General features: G+C 42.0%; 1 protein-coding gene across 1 annotated transcript; it reads right to left on the bottom strand.

Annotated features, from left to right (window-relative positions):
- Positions 1–209: 209 nt before the first annotated feature.
- Positions 210–22,644, bottom strand: LOC123667675. The gene is made up of 15 exons (XM_045601517.1): positions 22,546–22,644; positions 21,427–21,580; positions 16,976–17,160; positions 16,359–16,430; positions 15,887–15,972; positions 15,027–15,127; positions 9,025–9,169; positions 5,959–6,064; positions 5,177–5,255; positions 4,612–4,705; positions 3,908–4,282; positions 3,168–3,634; positions 2,873–2,954; positions 2,172–2,262; positions 210–1,415 (listed from the first exon to the last, which is right to left on the bottom strand). Exons 1-15 carry the CDS (start codon positions 22,642–22,644, stop codon positions 246–248), a joined length of 3,306 nt encoding a protein of 1,101 aa, XP_045457473.1. The 3' UTR covers positions 210–245.
- Between the last annotated feature and the right edge of the window lie 277 nt (positions 22,645–22,921).

Raw genomic sequence — 22,921 nt, forward strand, 5'->3', positions numbered from 1 at the left:
GGCGGTTTAGCATCTAAGTTGCACAGATATCCGGTAGATGGCGCCGTAGTTCTATTTCTTTATGGCGGTTGGCATCTAAGTTGCACAAATATCCGGTAGATGGCGCCGTATATCAAAAGAATTAGTAAAAAATTGATTCAATCTTTTATAATTACCGAGCCACAGCAACGCGTGACTGGGTCAGCTAGTTTAATTATAAAACAAAAAGTACAAGTAAAATCACAAAATTAAAACTTATAGCTTATTTAGTCCGTGACTTGTTTCTCTGAACCACTTTGCCATCCAGAGTCCATGGTGTTAGTATCACTATAACAATGGTGGTGGTTTAATTTTAGTATTTCTTCTTGTTCCCTTACAGGTTCGTACTGAGAATCCGGAGCAAGGCATTTGGAAGACTTAGAAGCTTCTGGCTCGTTCGAATAAACTGTCTCCTCTCTTCTATCCCCTTCTGAGGATAGAAGTGACTCTTCTGTGTTCGGTGATAGAGGAGAGAGGGGTGAGAGATTTTGGGTAAAGAATTCTTTAGAATCTTGACGATTCTGTATAAAGAATTCCTTAGAATCTGAGCGCTCTTTGGGACTCGTTCTGGGCATTCTTAAAGGACTCATTTGGGCGCGTTTCGGACTACCCTCGATTCTTATACTCGAGTTTAAATCAGATAGTCTACGGTCTTCGAATCTTGAATCGCTTAGTCTATCTCTTTCACTCATTACCCGAGTGTCATTCATTCTATCTCTGTCAGTTATTGCTCGAGAATCAATCATTCTGTCTCTGTCACTCATTGCGCGGGAATTATTTATTCGATCGGTCAATCGGTCTCTATCTATACTCCTAGAATCATTCAAACGGTCTCTAGAATCGTTCCTGTCTATCCTAGAATCATTTGATCTATCTGATTCAATTATTCGTTCGGACATTCTTTCCCGTTCGTTCAATCTGTCTCTAGAATCTCTTGATTCGCGAGATTCATTCATTCTTTCGATTCTTGAATCGTTTAATCGATCTCTTGAATCGATCATTCTATCACTCATTCGTATGTCTGCCATACGGTCACTGATTCTTGATTCGTTCATACGGTCACTGATTCTTGACTCGTTCATACGGTCACATATTCTTGATTCGTTCATACGTTCACTCATCCTTGCTTCGTTCATTCTTTCCATTCTCATCGAACTGTTCAAATGTTCTATTTGCTGTTCCGTGAGTCTTATAGAATTGTTAAAATCTTGTCGTATTTTCTCCTGTGTCTTTGTGTGTTTGTCTGTCTGTCTCGGTCTGCGCTTGGACCCGACCTGTGGTTGCGGTCTTTGCTGACGCGTCAGAGTAAACGAACCGGTATCTGACTCTGACGTAGATTCTGGGTGCGTTTCTATCGTGCCAACGAGAGATACGTTGGGGTTGATACAGCAGTCCGCCTGGAAATAAGAAATATTCCAGAAATTATAATATTAGGAATAATTACTATTATATAAGGAATTGTTGAATATAATACTTTGAACATAGAGGAAGAGTAGTACTAGTAGCAGTAGTCTAGAAGTATTTGTTGTAGAATTGAATTAAATGAGACCTGACGATTTTCATTGAGGATTATTTACTTAAATTCTTATCATTACGGTTTTGGACATCGTATCTAGACTTGCTCGAATAAGTTACTTAGTACAGGACAATGTGACTCGGTGGAAGTTTGTTCAGATATTTTTTTCTCAATCTACTATCTATTATCATGGAGCTGTTGTGCTTCCGGTAGCGGGTTCGATCCCCACTCAAGACAAATATTTGTATTGGCCATACACAAGATGTTAGTCGTGGTCTAGGCGTTTGTTCTTGTGAATTGTGTTTCCGGACTCCCGACACAGGAGTCCATCGAATCTAATGTGTATATGTGTATGGCACGTGTTGCGTGTCACACTGTACGTGCCCATGGCACGTGTCGCGTGTCACACTGTACGTGTGTATGGCACGTGTCGCGTGTCACACTGTACGCGTGTATGGCGCGTGTCGCGTGTCACACTGTACGTGTGTATGGCAAGTGTCACGTGTCACACTGTACGTGCCCATGGCACGTGTCACGTGTCACAATGTTCGTGTGTATGGCACGTGTCGCGTGTCACACTGTACGTGTGTATGGCACGTGTCGCGTGTCACCTCAGTACGACATGTGTCGCCCTCACCTGCACGCTAACGTTACAGCAACTAGACACGTCCGCGAAGTAAACCTCCGACTCCGCGCCCACCACGCCGTGGCCCGAGCGAGCTGATGATCTGCAAAAACATTTAAAAATGTAAAAATCTTATGGACAACTAGCTGACCCGGCGAACTTCGTATCGCCTAACAGTGACTTTTAAGTATTATCACAAATCTTTTGTATGGGAGTATAGAAAAGTGTTGTTTTTAGACTTTTTCAGGAAATTTTAAATTTTTTTTTTTAGAATTTTTCTCTCCGTAAGAACCATCCTCGTACTTCAAGGAATATTTAAAAAAAAAAATTCGCGAAATCGGTCCAACCGTTCTCGAGTTTTGCGCTTAGCAACACATTCAGCGACTCATTTTTATATTATAGAGGACAATTATAGTCTTAAACGTTACCATGCAGGCGAATTTACAGAATTCTTGAGTTAGTACTATCGAGTATAACAAATCAAAATCCACTTTATTCAAAGGTGATTCAAAAGCACTTTTGAATCATTTTACAAATAATAAATACGAATTAATTATAGTTGATATGAAGCTACCGGTTTGGAATGTAGATTCAATTACATCAAAATTTCACTATTATAATAAAACATTTTAACATCCAAAAATTCCGAATGGGTTTTTCATGCAATATAAATATGCTAGGGGCATGTCAGTAAATAAGTAAATAAAGTTTACCTTATAGGAGAATGCTTGTCGTTTTGAAATCCTAAATTTTCTTTTCCTTGCTTCTGACACGAGTCACTACTTTGGTCTGACACTGAAAACAAAAACGAAATCAATTTAAACATTTTTACAAAATGGAATAACAAATATTTTGCCATAACATCTAAACCAACTGTGCATTTATTTTATTTTAAAATTAGGGATAAGTATCGGGTGAAATAAATTTAACAATTAAACTATACATATGCCCAGCAGTAGCCAACGTTTTGGAAATTACATCAAAAATTCCGAAAAAAAAAAATGTCACCTTTACTAGCAGATTTCTGATGCAAGCACTCTATAGATATTTCCCCACAATCCGCATGAATATTCCCCGCACTGACTCCTGACCTCGGACAGCCTCTATACTTCACGAGGTGACCTCTCAACGTATTGAACCTCTCCACACTAACCATATCTTGCAAACGGATATCGTTCGGATCATTCGGATACATCAATTCCGGATTCATCCGATTTATATCAGGATTCAACCGGTTTATGTCTGGATTCAACCGGTTCATATCTGGATTCATCCGGTTTATGTCTGGATTTAACCGGTTCAGGTCTGGATTCAACCGGTTTATCTCTGGGTTGATCCGTGCGATGTCTTGTGGGTGATAGTTCCTGCAGGTGTGTTGTATGGTGTGGTCGTGTATGGGGTGGTCGTGTATGGTGCGGGGGTCGATGTGGTGGTGGAGTAGAGTGGTGGTTGCCGGGTCTTGGTGGAGATGGTGTCTGGAAATAAATGAATGAATTTATAATTTATATGGAGAGTCCATAAAGCGAAGTCTAAATCTAACATTGATATTGGGTGACTGCAATATATCAAATTGTAACAAGTGTACGCTTAGTGACATAACTTGTATTTAATTAAAATAATAAAATTATTAGATTTCAAATTACAAAAATAATAACATTTGTCTTGAAAGATACTAAAACACAGGTTATTGAAATAATTTTTGTGGTTTTTAAGGCTATAGATGTTATATTAGTATATAAGTTATTTACCTGCTAGCAGAGCGTCCCTGGGGACTGTAAGGCGGTGGAGGACCCCAAACACCAGTCTGAGCATCAAAACTACCCCCCGCCTCCCTAGCAGACAGACCAGGAGCTTGAAAACCAGCGCCTTGAGGGTATCCTTGGAAATTAGAACTTTGGCTGAAATTTGCAGAATTTTGGACAAAGTTTTGGGTTTGGGGGAAATTGGGTGTGTTCGGGCTGAAAGTGGGGGTGTTTTGGGGGAAGTTCTGACGCTGGAACTGGTCGAAGTTTGTAGGGTACGGTCGCTCGTCGTAGGACTGTCCGGGTTGGTTTTGTTCCGTTTCACAGAAACCGTAGGCGCTGTCGCCCGACTGAGGGACGCCGCTCATACGACAGCGGGAACTGGAAATAATAAATAATCGCTTCATATATAAGAGAAATAATAATTATTAAGTATGTTAAGTAATTTTAAACACAATTAAAGATGATTTAGAGAAATGTTTTGGAAAGTTAACCTACTTAACCTTTTTACAATTCTAAAAAGCTATAAATTTTTTTTTGACCAAAAAATCATGTTTATGGTATAAGATAAAATTAGGACTATTTACGCATATTACACTTAAATATATAGATAAATATAAAAATTCTTGTTTGTTTGTTTTTTATAGGCGGGTTGGCAAGGGTTGGTTATAGATTCACTATAATTTATGTCTAAATAAACTAAAACTTACTTCTGGCTGTTCCCTCTCGGCCAAGGAAACCAGCTCCACGGTGACGTCTTTCTGCCAGTTCCTGGGTTAGGTGAGTACAGGTTGCCTATGCGACCTGAAATTTTAATAAAGCAATTTATTCAATGTATTTACTTTTATAATGTATTTTCCGATTTAACCTAACTTAAACCGAACAAAATGACAAACTAATTTTTATCGGAAACTATTCAATGATTTCACATGTAACATCTCACAGCTATATAGACCTCTTTTTCCATGTGGGAGGGGATTATCTAATCACATTCAAAGAATCTTAACTTTTTAGAAGTAATTAAAGATTGGTATTAAATAAAAATAAGTCGTATTACAGATAATATATAGGCACTATTAAATTTAAATTGGTCAAATAAAAACAAAAACTGTCACAATTTAAAAAAACAAAACATCAAGTATAGGACATATTTTTGTAAACAGGTTATATTAAATTAAAACAGGGTCATATAAAATCAAAATAGGCCATATTAAATCCCTTGATTTAATATGGCCTATTCGTTAGCTCGTATTAAATGAAGGGACATGTCCTCACCAGGAGCCCAGAAGCGATGTTGCAGAGTGAAGTCCCAGGCGGGAGGAGCCGTACATTGAGCACAGCAACTGCAGGTGTTCTGGCAGATAAATAGTTTAGGATGTTTAGGAGCTTTTAAACCAGTTGTGGATAGCGCTATTTACCGGATGACAGTATAGGATTTCCTCCTTTTTCGGAAGTCGGTTAAAAACAATGATATGACAAATACAGTTCCGTTCTATCCATAGTACTCAATCATCACTTCAGCCTACGCTTCAGCCTGTAATATCCCACTACTGGGCATAGGCCTCTTTCCCCATGTAGGAGAAGGATCAGAGCTTGATCCACCACGCTGCTCCGATGCGGGTTGGCGGATATATTCCCTACTGTGAGTAAAGATCGCTATCAGGTGTACATGATAACGACCGGGACCGACGGCTTAACGTGCTCTCCGAGGCACGGTGGGGAGACCCACAAGGACTGCACAAACACCCAGACCACGGCAAACACCTGTATGGCCAATACAAATGTTTGTCATGAGCGGGGATCGAACCCGCAACCGCCAGCGCAACAGGTACAATCCATGGCTGTAACCGTTGCGCAAACGCGGCGTCACTTCAGCCTATTGCAGTCCACAGCTGGAAATAGGCCTTCACAAGTTCGCGTCAAAAATGCGTGAACTCATGTGTGTTGCCCATAGTCACCACGCTGGACAGGCGGGTTGGTGACCGCAGGGCTGGCTTTGTCGCGCCGAAGACGCGAGAAGATAACGCTCAATATTAAACAGTTATCATTAATATTACCTGCACCTGTCTCCCAGCAGCGACTGCCGGTTGCCCACTGGGAGGTCTGTACAGAGACCTGCATCTCAGCTCCAGCTGCTCCCAGTACATCTTCTTACGCTCATGACTGTTTGGATGAAGTTCAAAATTAAAACTAAAGTAATGGATGAGGAAGAAAAAATACAGGATTATTTTAATAGTAAAAACGTAGAACAAATGGGTGATGGTTTGGTCTCATGTGGCGACACTAAATTTGTAATGTGCAAATTTAATTTTAGTGACTAGATATTTATCTAAATTATTATGTCTGAGATACTCGATACTACGATAGACGGGTTGTCTGCAAGAAATGGCTAATTAGCCAATCCGCCCATTGTACTTCATTGTCTGTAACTGTCTTTATGCTTTGTTTGTATATATATTTGTGGTGTACAATAAAGTATAAAATAAATAATACTCTTAATTTAAAATTAGATTTTTTTTCTAAAATAAGCATAACATCATTATATAATTAACGCCAAAACAATTACGTCTTTTTGATTCCAGTAGAAAATGTAAATTTTTGTCCGAATGAACCATAATATAATCAAGCAGTAAGCTTATTTATGTTTATGTGATGGGCAGAACAAAATCGCTTCAACAAGCTAAATATGGAAACAGGTAATGAGGTCAAACTATTTTTAACTTCACAAACGGCATTGACTTATAAATACAATTCGGTTGCTATGACAACCACATTTGTTGACGAGACACAGCCAATAAAAGAGGCAATAAAACACAAAATACACCCTATTTTTAGCACAATAAGGAAATTATTTTGTTTTTTGAATCAAGTGGGGAAATTTGCCTTGTCAGTGTCAAAAGAACATCTTTTGATGGCTATGTGTACCATATTTTGCTGAATATTTAAAAAAATAATGTCTCATTCTCATTCTCACGTCCACAGAAGCAGCGTGAGCCAACATTCTAGATCGTCTTGTCATTTCACAAACGAATTAGACGAAATAACTGACGAGGAACTGATCAAGCAAGTGAACGACTTGAAACAACAGATACGAGTGCTCAGTTTGGAAAATGAAATCTTCGAGCGGACAATTATGAGACTGGAACCGTCTCTGATGCATGGCATCGCACAAGCGATGGATTATGCTCTAAAAATGCAGAGCAATTCTTCATTAAACGTTGGAAGTTTCGTAAAATCACAAACTTCCAAGTTCGGAATAGAATCCTTGATAAGTCCGTCACGAATGATGACCAGTCCTTCCAAAGTATCAACGAGACGCGTTGATTCTTCCGCTAAAGTAAGCGGAACTATCATATTCGGTTCCGGGCCCAGGATCAACGTTCTGGAACGTTCCGAACTAGTTTCCATTGAAATGGAATATTTGATCAACAATTTGGAAAAAGCTAGAAAGAAAGCGCAAAAACAGCACGCTTTGCTCAAAGCTCAATTAGAGGAAATTAGTCTTAGGGAGACAGAGATACAGAAAGCTAGTGAGAATTTTGAAAAGGAAGTTATTGTTGAAGGATGGGATAAGATAGCTCAACGAATACCCGCGGAAATCTGGATAAGATACATGACAGAATGGGAAAAAGTTACTGATAGTTATATTGGTAAGCTAAGACTGAGAACAAGCACTTTGAACACACAATATTCGAAATTAAAAGGTCAAATTAAAGTAAAATCTGAATTGAGCGAAAGTTTACGTGCAGTTGATTTCGATAAACTAAAGATTGAGAATAAAGAATGTTTAGAAATCATTGATTATAAGCTACAGCAGCTATCGGAGCTGAAGAAAATGACTGGAGATGCAAACTTGAACTTGACAATTCACAAAAAAGCTATGATCGAACAGAATAATTATTTAAACAACATTTTGAAAACGATTAAAGAGAAACAGAAGCAAACTGTTGAATTGGACAAGGAGAGAGAAGTTATAAAAGTTCAAGCTGATAGTTTATCTCAGAAATTAGATAACGTGAAAAAATTAAAATTGGCGTACGAAGTGCCGGATGTGATCGATTATGTAAGTGTTAAATCTGAAGTGACGGATTTGAAACACAGCATCCGGTTGTTGGAGAACAGAGTTCACATACAACAGATTGCGTTGGCTTCGCTTAACAAGCAATTGAAATCTATTTAATTTGGTTAAAATTTATTGTGTTGTTTGTTTATTGTTATTATGTTAATTGTTGGTTTTTTTATTGATTAATTAAATACATAATTTCTTGTAACTTTGGTGATGAATAGTGTCTTTTTCACTTCTCACTAACCACTTGTACCATATCTAATATTATCTTTTTATAGGCAAAACAATTATAATAAGTTGTCTGTTATGTATGAGTTGGTTTTGAATAAAATTAATCTTGACTTTTTAACCGACTTTAAACAAGGAGGAGGTTACTCAATTCGACCGTATATATGTTCTTTTTAATGTATGTTCGGGTATAACTCCGTCGTTTATGAACCGATTTTATCATTAATGATAATTCTTTTTTTGTTGGAAAGGAGATATCCCTAGTTTGGTACCATGATAAGGAAACTCGGATTTTATGATGGGATCCCAGAGAAATCGAGGGAAACTCTCGAAAATCCGCATAAGTTTTTACTGGATGTACCGATTTCGATGATTTTTAATTTAATCGAAAGCCGATGTTAATCATGTTGTCACATTTAAATTTCATTGGACATCTGATTACAATTTTTGGAGTAATCTTTGATAATGCGTTGTCATCTACCTACGTTGTATTACTTGTCGATATAATTGAAGTCGGTTTTTCTTCGTTTGTCTGCAAACACAATTATTTGAGTAACCATTAAGCTTTACTCAATTGACGATAAAAAAGTTACTCAAGATCTATTTTATTATCATCTTCATTTAGTCAAAATCATAACTAAATATTTCTAACTAAGTATTCAGTTTAAAGAAAATAATACGCATTTTCCTAGCAGAAATTCTGGACTTTTGTATGAAATCGAATGCAGCAGAAATTACGCGACCGAAATCAGGCGACTGACAACACACAAAATTACGCTCGTTTTGCCTCACCCTTATACATACGTCATCAGATGCACTTTTTACTGACCTGAGCAGTTGGTAGGCGAGCATGCAGCTGAAGATGCAGACGAGCACGGCGCTGACCGACAGCGCGAACACGCCGCGCAGGCACCAGTACAGCGCGCCGTGCACCACGCCGCAGTCCGACACGCCCTCGAACACGCACCGCGAGCCTGCCCGCACAGGTGTGGTCACGATATAGACAACATACAGACGAGCACGGAACACGGAACACGGAACACGCCGCGCAGGCACCAGTACAGCGCGCCGTGCACCACGCCGCAGTCCGACACGCCCTCGAACACGCACCGCGAGCCTGCCCGCACAGGTGTGGTCACGATATAGACAACATACAGACGAGCACGGAACACGGAACACGGAACACGCCGCGCAGGCACCAGTACAGCGCGCCGTGCACCACGCCGCAGTCCGACACGCCCTCGAACACGCACCGCGAGCCTGCCCGCACAGGGTGTGGTCACGACATAGACAACATACAGACGAGCACGGAACACGGAACACGGAACACGCCGCGCAGGCACCAGTACAGCGCGCCGTGCACCACGCCGCAGTCCGACACGCCCTCGAACACGCACCGCGAGCCTGCCCGCACAGGGGTGTGGTCACGACATAGACAACATACAGACGAGCACGGAACACGGAACACGGAACACGCCGCGCAGGCACCAGTACAGCGCGCCGTGCACCACGCCGCAGTCCGACACGCCCTCGAACACGCACCGCGAGCCTGCCCGCACAGGTGTGGTCACGATATAGACAACATACAGACGAGCACGGAACACGGAACACGGAACACGCCGCGCAGGCACCAGTACAGCGCGCCGTGCACCACGCCGCAGTCCGACACGCCCTCGAACACGCACCGCGAGCCTGCCCGCACAGGTGTGGTCACGATATAGACAACATACAGACGAGCACGGAACACGGAACACGGAACACGCCGCGCAGGCACCAGTACAGCGCGCCGTGCACCACGCCGCAGTCCGACACGCCCTCGAACACGCACCGCGAGCCTGCCCGCACAGGTGTGGTCACGATATAGACAACATACAGACGAGCACGGAACACGGAACACGGAACACGCCGCGCAGGCACCAGTACAGCGCGCCGTGCACCACGCCGCAGTCCGACACGCCCTCGAACACGCACCGCGAGCCTGCCCGCACAGGGTGTGGTCACGACATAGACAACATACAGACGAGCACGGAACACGGAACACGGAACACGCCGCGCAGGCACCAGTACAGCGCGCCGTGCACCACGCCGCAGTCCGACACGCCCTCGAACACGCACCGCGAGCCTGCCCGCACAGGTGTGGTCACGATATAGACAACATACAGACGAGCACGGAACACGGAACACGCCGCGCAGGCACCAGTACAGCGCGCCGTGCACCACGCCGCAGTCCGACACGGCCTCGAACACGCACCGCGAGCCTGCCCGCACAGGTGTGGTCACGATATAGACAACATACAGACGAGCACGGAACACGGAACACGGAACACGCCGCGCAGGCACCAGTACAGCGCGCCGTGCACCACGCCGCAGTCCGACACGCCCTCGAACACGCACCGCGAGCCTGCCCGCACAGGTGTGGTCACGATATAGACAACATACAGACGAGCACGGAACACGGAACACGGAACACGCCGCGCAGGCACCAGTACAGCGCGCCGTGCACCACGCCGCAGTCCGACACGCCCTCGAACACGCACCGCGAGCCTGCCCGCACAGGGTGTGGTCACGACATAGACAACATACAGACGAGCACGGAACACGGAACACGGAACACGCCGCGCAGGCACCAGTACAGCGCGCCGTGCACCACGCCGCAGTCCGACACGCCCTCGAACACGCACCGCGAGCCTGCCCGCACAGGGGTGTGGTCACGACATAGACAACATACAGACGAGCACGGAACACGGAACACGGAACACGCCGCGCAGGCACCAGTACAGCGCGCCGTGCACCACGCCGCAGTCCGACACGCCCTCGAACACGCACCGCGAGCCTGCCCGCACAGGTGTGGTCACGATATAGACAACATACAGACGAGCACGGAACACGGAACACGGAACACGCCGCGCAGGCACCAGTACAGCGCGCCGTGCACCACGCCGCAGTCCGACACGCCCTCGAACACGCACCGCGAGCCTGCCCGCACAGGGTGTGGTCACGACATAGACAACATACAGACGAGCACGGAACACGGAACACGGAACACGCCGCGCAGGCACCAGTACAGCGCGCCGTGCACCACGCCGCAGTCCGACACGCCCTCGAACACGCACCGCGAGCCTGCCCGCACAGGGGTGTGGTCACGACATAGACAACATACAGACGAGCACGGAACACGGAACACGGAACACGCCGCGCAGGCACCAGTACAGCGCGCCGTGCACCACGCCGCAGTCCGACACGCCCTCGAACACGCACCGCGAGCCTGCCCGCACAGGTGTGGTCACGATATAGACAACATACAGACGAGCACGGAACACGGAACACGGAACACGCCGCGCAGGCACCAGTACAGCGCGCCGTGCACCACGCCGCAGTCCGACACGCCCTCGAACACGCACCGCGAGCCTGCCCGCACAGGGTGTGGTCACGACATAGACAACATACAGACGAGCACGGAACACGGAACACGGAACACGCCGCGCAGGCACCAGTACCGCGCGCCGTGCACCACGCCGCAGTCCGACACGCCCTCGAACACGCACCGCGAGCCTGCCCGCACAGGTGTGGTCACGATATAGACAACATACAGACGAGCACGGAACACGGAACACGCCGCGCAGGCACCAGTACAGCGCGCCGTGCACCACGCCGCAGTCCGACACGCCCTCGAACACGCACCGCGAGCCTGCCCGCACAGGTGTGGTCACGATATAGACAACATACAGACGAGCACGGAACACGGAACACGCCGCGCAGGCACCAGTACAGCGCGCCGTGCACCACGCCGCAGTCCGACACGGCCTCGAACACGCACCGCGAGCCTGCCCGCACAGGGTGTGGTCACGACATAGACAACATACAGACGAGCACGGAACACGGAACACGGAACACGCCGCGCAGGCACCAGTACAGCGCGCCGTGCACCACGCCGCAGTCCGACACGCCCTCGAACACGCACCGCGAGCCTGCCCGCACAGGGTGTGGTCACGACATAGACAACATACAGACGAGCACGGAACACGGAACACGCCGTGCAGGCACCAACGTGCACCACGCCGCATACCAAATAATCTCATTACACAGATGTCAGAAGTCACTTTAGAAAATTTGGAAGCACCTTTGAAAGGTACTTAATAAACAAAGATACTGGAGACTTCAACTGAATGCTCAGTGTATTTTAAATTGAATTGGATTTATCAAAGGCATTTGATTATGTATAGCATGTACAAGTGTAAACTAACCAGTATTGAATTATTATATAAGAACAGCTATTATACCCTTGAAACGTAATTCCAGTAATTTAGAATGGATCAATTAATTTTATACTGAGGTACATTTAATTACAATAATATAATTACCCCCATTTCCCAAAATTGTCGTCCTGCAAGGGTTCGTTTTAGGTCAACTTTTTAATAAATTTTATTAATCTAAATGTCATATATATTTCTATCTCTATTTTTAATCTACATACATACATACATACATATAATCACGTCTCTTTCCCTTAGGGGTAGGCAGAGACCACTTCTTTCCACTTGCTACGATCCTTAAATACTTCTTTCGCTTCGTCCACTTTCATTATTCCCTTCATACATGCTCTTCGGTTTAGGGTACTCTTGACCTGGTCTTTTTTCAAGACGTCCCTTATTTGGTCTCGGAACGTCCGCCTAGGTCTATCCCTTCCAAACCTTCCATCCACACTCGCCTTATACACTATTTTTGTCAGTCGTTCTTCACTCATTCTCTCGACATGACCAAACCATCTGAGCATACCTTTCTCAATTTTTGTCACTACATCTTCTTTCAGACCACAACGTTTCCTTATCTCACTATTTCTTATCCTGTCACTCAGTTTAACTCCTATCATACTTCTTAACGCTCTCATCTCAACTGCATTTATTCTGCTTTCATGTTTCTTCTGCCATACCAACTTTCACTTCCGTAGATGAGTGTCGGAACAAACACCCCCTCATGCACAGCCAAACGAGCCTTGTTAGACACCCTCCGACTGCTCATAAAGGAGTGTAAAGCTCCATTCACCCTGTTTCCTGCATTCACTCTTCTTTTAATATCACTCTCACACTTGCCATCTCTTGTAAACTTTGAACCCAGGTACACAAACTCATTCACCTGTTCAATTTGTTCATCTCCAATCACGATATTGCAGCCTGTCACTGCCTCATCTCTTTCAAACACCATCACTTTCGTCTTCTTTACATTCATTTTCATTCCCTTTCTTACAAAAGCTCCACTCATATCAGTTACCCTCTCCTGAAGCTCCTCGGGCGAAGACGCAAGTAATACTTGATCATCAGCATAGAGAAGATATTTGACGAGTAACTCATTCATGATCAACCCTTTTTTATTCTCTTTTAAATCTGTCAAACAATTGTCCATGAATAGATTAAACAGCCACGGTGACGCTACACATCCCTGTCTAACGCCTTTTTCGATATTAAACCATTCTGTGTATGCCCCATTTATCCTCACACAAGCACTAGAATCCCTATAAAGATATTGCAATGCTCGTATGAGGACACTGCTCACACCATTCACGGAAAATGCTGACCACAATTTATTCCTCATCACTCTATCCAAATCTAATCCTTTTCTAAATCCACGAACGCGCAATAGACTTTTTGTTTTTGGCCAAACACTTTTCGGCTATGCACCGCAAAGAAAAGACCTGATCCGTATATACCATTCCCATTCTAAATCCCGCTTGTGCATCCCATACTTTATCATCTGTTTCATTCACAACCCTCTCAATCAACACTTTTGCATACAATTTACCGACGACGCTGAGGAGGCTTATACCGCGGTAATTCCTGCAGTCCTGCCGTGACCCTTTTTCCTTCTACAATGGGACGATTACGGCTCTGCACCAGTCTTCCGGTACTAGCCCATTTCGCCAGCACAAATTGAAAAGGCGGTACAGCTGGCTCGCCACTATGCCATGTCCAGCCTTCAGCATTTCGACGGTAATCCAGTCATACCCTGCAGCCTTACCTAATCTCATACTTTTCAACGCTTTCACTATTTCATCCATGCTTATCTCACTTTCATCATCCTTTATACTCTCTTCCATGGAAGGTGCTGTATGTTGTACCTGCACTTCCTCTCTTTCGAATAAACTTTCAAAATACTCTTTCCATCTCTTTAACACACATTCTTCTCCTTTTATAATGCTCCCATCTTGACTCCTGATTGTACTCAGTTCCGAGGTAGAAGTTTCTTCTCTGGCTGTTTTGATGGATTTCCAGAAAAACTTGATGTTTGACTGGAAATCTTCAGTGAGCCTTCTATCAAAATCATCCTTTCGTTCTTCTTTCTTTCTAGACACAACTTCTTTCGCCGCTAATTTCAATCTTTTGTATTTCGTTCTTGCTACCTTTATCTCGTCATCCGTTGCCTTTTGAACTTTTTAGTTAGCTTTTGTCGCTAACCAATCCATCCATTTTTAATCTACGTTTATACATTTGATTCTATATCGCTTCAGCCTGTAATATCCCACTACTGGGCATAGGCCTCTTCCCCATGTAGGAGAAGGATCAGAGCTTAATTCACCACGCTGCTCCAATGCAGGTTGGCGGATATATCCCCTACTGTGAGTAACGATCGCTATCAAGTGTACGTGATAACAACCGGACACACTTCAATTATACTTCAATTATACTATTACGAAAGTTGAAGAAAATTCGGTTCACAATGAAATCGAAAAAAATACAATAATATGTTAATTTATTATATTACATATAAAAAAATTGAATAAATCCGATATTGAAAAACTAAAAATAAACAGTTTTATATGTAGTGTTTTATAGTCACCTTCATCATCAGAAGAACTGTGCTGAACGTCAGGGGATATGGAGAAACATGTGCATGTCCTCGTCAGTTTGGTGTACTCGCAGAATTTAAGTGTTTGTAATCTGGAAGAGGACATTTTGATTGTAATTATAAATATTTCTAGTCTAGAAATGAATATATCAGTAGTGACTATTTAAGGAAGTTAATTTGTACTCATACAACAATTTTACTAATAAGCGCACGGCTCACCTGATGGTAAGCCATTACCGTAGCTTATAGACGCCTGCAACACCAGAAGCATTGTCATCATCATCATCATCATCATCATCATCATTCCAGCCTATTGCAGTCCACTGCTGGACATAGGCCTCCACAAGTTCGCACCAAAAATGGTGTTAACCTATGTGTGTTGCCCATAGTTACCACGCTGGGCAGGCGGGTTGGTGACCGCAGGGCTGGCTTTGTCGCACCGAAGACGCTGCTGCCCGTCTTCTGTCTGTTTCAAAGCCAGCGGTTAGATGGTTATCCCACCATCGATCGGCTTCTTAAGTTCCAAGGTGGCAGTGGAACCTTGTTATCCCTTAGTCGCCTCTTACGACACCCACGGGAAGAGAGGGGGTGGCTATATTCTTTGGTGCCGTAGCCACACAGCACCATGTGTACCTCTACCTTACCACAGAAACACAACACTTCTAAGATCAGTATTATTCAGTTGTGATCTTCTGTAAACTCGAGGTACTTCACCAGATAGACTAATCTAGAATTTGAGCAGGATATTTTCATGTGTACCCTCTTCGTCAATTCAGTATAATTGTAATGTGACTATGTGATAAAAATAATATAATAATAAATGATATATTTAAGTATTAAACAATACTAACTTGTTCATATGTATGACTGTGGTTGTTATAGTGACTAAGACACAGGTGAGCGCGCAGACGAGGCAGCAGGCGCCGACCACTTTGATCTGAAAATATAGATAGATACTGAAATAGAATTAAATTAAGAATGGAAACTAAAAGAACTTTCTAGACAAACCTTAAATTGAAGAAACAGAACCAATCAAGAAAGACAGAACAACTAAACTATAAGACGATAAACTTATAGATAAAAATTAGGTAATTGTTATGTGAACGAATCGATTCTACCCGAAATTTAACCAAAGTCTGTTACTATTTTCAGTTGTATTTCGCTAGTTCGCCGTCAGTTTATATAGATCCCTATCTAGGTAGTTTGGAGGATCAATTCTAGTCAGGAAATACTCGAATTACGTAGAAGAGGTCAATTTTCCAAGTAGTTCGTAATAAATATTTACATAACAAAAGCATGCCTAATAAATGTTGTGGAACCTACTTTTCTTACCATGTAGCTGTATCTGTTCCTGCGGCGCGCGAGGCTCATTATACACACCCCTGTCAGCACCAGCTGGAAAGAATGAAAATTTGGTTAAACGGCTGTAAAGAGTACGCCACCTTGTAGTGTAAGCCACCCCCTTTCCTCCCGTGGCTGTCGTAAGAGAGTCACCTCTTAAAGGATAACACAGTTCCACTACCACCTTGGAACTTGAAAAGCCGACTGATGCCGGGATAACCATCGAACTGCTGGCCTTGAAACACACAGGCCGACGACGGGCAGCAGCGTCTTCGGTGCGACAAAGCCAGCCCTGCGGTCACCAACCCACCTGCCCAGCGTGGTGACTATGGGCAAGACACATGAGTTCACGCATTTTTGGCGCGAAATTGTGGAGGCCTATGTCCAGCAGTGCCTGCAATAGGCTGGGATGATGATGATGATGATGATGATGATGATGATGATGATGATGATGATGATGATGATGATGGTGGTGGTGGTGGTGGTGGTGGTGGTGGTAGTGGTGGTGGTGGTGGTGGTGGCGGTGGTGGTGGTGGCGGTGGTGGTGGTGGTGGTGACGATGATGATGATGATGATGATGACCTCTCATGGTAACTCACCATAGCGGCAGGCACGGCCGCGGGCACGGTCTCCAGGTGGTGCGGCGAGGCGGTGTACGCTCGCAGCAGTATGTGCTGCGCGGCCAGCAGCCCGCCCAGCGCGGCCGCCAGCGCGCCGCACCCACAGCACCACCACGCGTACTTGCGTCGACGACAGACCGAGTTGCCCTGGCAGCCCACCGACGCTACCCAGAGAGATTATTATAAATATTTAACTGAGGTAGGGCACAGCAGGAATTTCCTGCTCAAAATATCGAGCAGCCCGACTGGGGTAGTACCTCGACCTTATAGAAGATCACAGCTAAATAATACTGTTTTCAAGCAGTATTGTGTTCCTGTTCGTGAGTAAGGTGACCAGAGCTCCTGGGGGGATTGGGGATTGGGTCGGCAACACGCTTGCGATGTTTCTGGTGTTGCAGGCGTCTATAAGCTACGGTAATCTCTTACCATCAGGTGAGCCGTACGCTTGTTTGCCGAACTAGTGACATAAAAAAAAACACAGTAGACACACCAGTAGGATGAGAATTATATTACAGTACAACAAAACGAAAAGGCAATAAATAGGGGGGAGGGGGGGGGCAGAGCGTAAAGTTCCTCATCCACCATTGAAAAGGGAGAATCCTCTGACCAGACGGGAGTTGCGTCTGGTGGGCTACCGCCCCACTGTTGTTGTCGAGTTCTTGTATATATATTATATATATCGGGTTCTTCCTTTATATATGTTGTATATATCTTATATATATGTCTTCATACGTTAATTTTTAGTTCGTATGTGGCGAGATAGATGTCGCTACAAATACAAAAGCCTAGGCAACGACAAGGATGTGCATGGGTTTTTCATAACTGTTAACGTATTTACTGTGTGTAGTCAAAACATCTTCATGGATCTATATGTATCAATCATGGATCTATATGTGTCAATATATTTTAAGTTCTGAATCCACCACCGATACTGAATCACTGGGCATCAAACAGAGATCTACATTAAAAAAACCGTCAACAATATATATCTATATATCAGTCATACGTCTAGAGCCAGGATTACTAAACCTGCCAGTCGCCACTATCCAAACCAGACTTGACGTAATTTTAATGATTTATATCTAAGCGTTACTAAAAATTGATGTATATTACGATATCACATTAGATGTAAAAGACACGAAGTAGAATGATCAGTGTGGTTGAGATTACAAACCCAATTAAATATTACAGACATACTCTTATATTCTCAGTACCAAACAGATGTTTTACATCACAGCGTGATATTATATGGCCTATATTCCATATTTTCTGTAGTATTTTTAATCGAATTTAACTATTTAATAGGTTCAATAAATTTAAAGAGTTGGGTAGAATATTATAGTACTAAATATAGTAGAGAATTCCCTACATATTGGCCATGTTAGCTCTACAATTTCATTCTTAAAATTGTAGAGGAAAAAAAATAAGAATTTATTTTATTTTTTAAATATATTTTTAAATTTTTACATTTACAAAAAAAAATAATTTTTACAAAAAAATTACGAATAGTAAAATTAATGAATTACCAAAATATGGTGGCGGCGGTACATAGTGCTGTGGTACATTATTAGCGATCGTCGCCTGTGGGGACACTTGGTACTGTACCACTTGCATCAGATCAAAGAATCACAACATAAAGACCACAAAACTAACTAAAAATCACTCTCTGTCAAACGAAATACACATGATCAAATCTAATACAATTCAATTTCGTTTTGCCGCTAAAAATTGACACTTGAAATTGCGCGCCATTTCTCTCAATCGATATACACACGCAAACACTAAACACTAAGAACAATGACCCCTCACAATAACACTAGGAGTATTTACGTCCGAAAATAACACGATTGAACATAAATTGAGTAATTTAAAAATAAAACTCAATAATAATTCACGATCTACTAAATATTTCACCAATAAAGCACTTGTGTAGTTATTAAAAAAAATTTTTTTCCTCTTTATACATTTTAATGAAATAAACACGAAAATTCTATTCACTTCTTACATATATTTAAAAACAATAATTAAAAATACGTATGTTGTTATTATAATAGCGGTTTATTTGACGACATTTTGATTTATAGCATATTTGATTGGATTCCTGTAGTGAACTAGGTTATGAGTTACAAAGGACGATTCGCGCAGAAGCAGTGGGCTCTTTGTGGAGCACAGGTAAAAAGGTCTTATATTATGGGATTCGCTAATGTTATATGGATTTTATACAACGTTTATAATTGTAAATGTGTATAAATTTAAAATCTAGTGTTGCCATGGGTAACTTTTACTTTAAATTCTTAAACTATTGTGTTATCATAGAAAGATACCTGAATAGAATGATGTTTTTAAAAGAGGTCGCAAGAAAAAAAGGTTTTATATGTTTTTGTTAGATTTCCACCTGTTATCGAGACAGGTAGGTTATATTTCTATTAAAATTGGGATGGTTACGTTTTTGTCGATATAATTTCATTGTAATTTTTGCGTGAGAATATTTGCGACATTTATTTAGTTAGGTGACATGTTACACAAAAGTCATTTCGAATTTTATGTATTTTTTTTTTTGTATTTCAACCGGAAAGTATAAATCTTTTTTTTTTTAATTTAATAATTTATTTCTTTGGTCAAGATTGAACAATATACTGTACAGAATTCTTCTAAATAAAAAAATTCACATACAAACTTTTACCCGCGACATTGTTCGCGGTGAAAAGATATCTTAAACACCATATTTAAGTTTTTAGAACATTATTTTACAAATTCTTATTTTATATTCACTTCTTATCAAGTTCCTATAATAGCTTCACGGTTCTATCTTAGGCAATTACGAACTTTTACATAAAATTTGCTTCTTCAAACCCTTTATCCTTTTTTTCGCCATGCGAGGTAACCTGTCTCCTTTCTTTAGGTGTAATCTATATCTGTACATCAATGAAATAATTGTATTTGCACACAAACGAAAAAAACCGACTTCAATTACATCGACAAGTAATACAACGTAGGTAGACAAAAAAATAGTCAAGTAAATACGCGTTATCAAAGATTACTCCAAAAGTTGTTATAAAATTTCGATGAAATTTAAATTAGACCACATGATAAATATTAGATTTCGATTAAATTAATATCATCAAAATCGGTACATTTAGTAAAAAGTTATGCGGTATATTACAACGTACGTCGACGAAAAAATAGTCAAGTAAAAACGCATTATTAGATATAACTCGAAAAGTAGTTGTTAGATCTCAAAAATATTTAAATGGGACCAAATTTTTGTCGAAATCGGTCCACCCAGTCAAAAGTTCTGAAGTAACATAAATAAAAAAAATACAGTCGAATTGAGAACCTCCTTCTTTTTTGGAAGTCGGTTAAAATGTCTTTCTTTTCTATATCCATATTATTATTATTTTTCATTTTTTTTGTATAAGTACAAAAAATCTACAACTAAATATATTTCCACGAAACAACCCTTATATATGCAGAAACACCTAAAGCTATGACATTTATATGGGGAGAAAAAAATTATAAATTCGATTCGATTTTGAGCTCTTTGTTGATATAAATAAGAGTTATATGATATTGTGGGTTCATTAAAGTTATTGGGGGTACTCGAGACGAGGGGACAGCAGTCTAGACCACTCTATTAGTGTAAGTATTATTTTTATCTATACATAAGTACATACAGTTAAGTAATGTATGGGCTTCTAAAGTGTAACTGCGGAGTTTTTTGTCAATGCTGCAGTATCTACATTCCAAATTGGTAATTCAACTTTAATTAGATATAATTAATTATAATATTGACTAAGTTAAGTTTGCTGGATAACACTAGGTATAGATTTTTTTTATTGATTGGTGTTTTGCTACCTTATTTTTTTTTTTGGTAGTTTAGTCCTCCCGTGACCAAAGTATCCGAAACGTCGGGCATCTAAAAAACTTAATAAACCGCGATAAAATCCAAAAAAGTTTTTTCATAGTAAAAAAGAATACAGTCGAATAAAGACCCTCCTATTTTTTTGAACTCGGATAAAACGCGTGGAGTAGTATACATACAATTGAATGTGCGATTAGCGCAAAAAAGTTTTATTCAATATATAATATTATAATAATACTAGCTGACCCCGCAAACGTTGTTTTGCCATATATTTTACTAACCTTCTCAATCCCCCCCCCCCTATATCTTAGGGGAATGAAAAATAGATGTTGGCCGATTCTTAGACCTACCCGATATGCACACAAAATTTCTTATTTTATTAAACTTTTTAACCTCCCCCCCCCCTATAACTTAGGGGTATGAAAAATAGATGTTGTTCGATTCTCAGACCTACCCGATATGTACACAAAATTTCCTGAGAATCGGTCAAGCCGTTTCGGGGGAGTTTACTACAAACACCGCGACACGAGAATTTTATACATTAGATAATAATAATATATTGTCTCACCATTATTTCTCCGATTGGTGGCTGCAAGGACGTTGGTGGGTGGTCGAGGTGGCAGCGCTGGTGGGGTGTCAGTCTTCGCTGGAGCTGGTGGGCCAGGGTCGTCTGCGCACGCGTACTGCACTGATGATGGCTTGCATGTACATGCTACTTGGTACTGGAAGATACAATAATTATCTTTAACCATTGCCTACATGGAGAAAGAGGTATATGCCCAGCATTACCATGTTACAGGCTGAATTGTCGTTCAACTATTTTAAATTAGCAGATTAAACACTAACTGCTACTAACAATTTTTATGGATGAAAATCTGAAATAAATTATTATTATTATTATTAAACAGCTTTCCTTAATATAACACCGTAATACAATGCTTGGTGTCCAACAGACACTAAACTATCTGTCGATAGATACGTTTGACAGATTTGTTTAGGCTTAAGAGGCTATCTAGAAACTTCTTTTTTTATAACACTACGCTTCAGGCTGTAATATCCCACTACTGGGCATAGGCCTCTTTCCCCGTGTTGGAGAAAGATCAGAGCTTAATCCACCACGCTGCTCCAATGCGGGTTGGAGGATATATTCTGGCTATGAGTAACGATCGATATCAGGTGTACATGATAACAACCGGGAGCGACGGCTTAACGTGCCGAGGCACGGGAGACCCACAAGGACTGCACAAACACCCAGCCACAGCAAAAACCTGTATGGCCAATACAAATATTTTTAACACTAGGTCAGCAAAAAAGTTTACGGTCCCTCAAACGGTAAGCGGATATCGTAGCTTATTGACGATTTCAACACCAATGTTCCAATCGTGTTGCTGAACTACCCCCGATCCTCTCCAGGAGCTCGTCTACCTTACTCACCACAGGAACAGAGCACTGCTTGAGAGCAGACCTATTTAGCTGTGATTCATTTTAAGGTTGAGGTCCTTCCTCAAAATATGTCCTGCTATTCCCTCCCTTAATGAATCCATCTCTGAGAGAACACGCTTTGCCCAGATGTTTGACATGGAGATCCTCTATCAGTTCAATGGGTACGGTGACCATAGTCTTACTGCGTTGATACAGTTGAACCTTTCTTCTACATGACTGAATCGTGATACAGTAACGGTCATACCTTGTGCAAGTCGGATGTGACGGAGGCTCCCGTGTCGCACTCGGGGCAGGAGTCTGGTGTGGGTGAACTGCGCGCGGACCGGACATCCGCTAGCGACATCTTGCTTCACACCCACTAGAACAATATTACATATTAATACCTATATAATTCCATTTAACATTCGCCAGCTAAGGTTCAAGAGCTGCGGTAGATTTAGCAGTAAGCTGAGTAATAGTAGGGTAGGGCGGCAAAATTTAGGGCCAATTTGCCTACCTTTTTTTGTTTTGCAGAAATAAAAATACATTATTACATACATTCAGAAAATGAGTCTCAAAAGGTAATCAAACATTTAAATATTTCAGTACTGTACTCCTCCGTATTAGGTAGGGTATCGAAT

This window comes from Melitaea cinxia, chromosome 29 (genome assembly GCF_905220565.1).
Source record: "Melitaea cinxia chromosome 29, ilMelCinx1.1, whole genome shotgun sequence".
NCBI classification, from domain to species: domain Eukaryota; kingdom Metazoa; phylum Arthropoda; class Insecta; order Lepidoptera; family Nymphalidae; genus Melitaea; species Melitaea cinxia.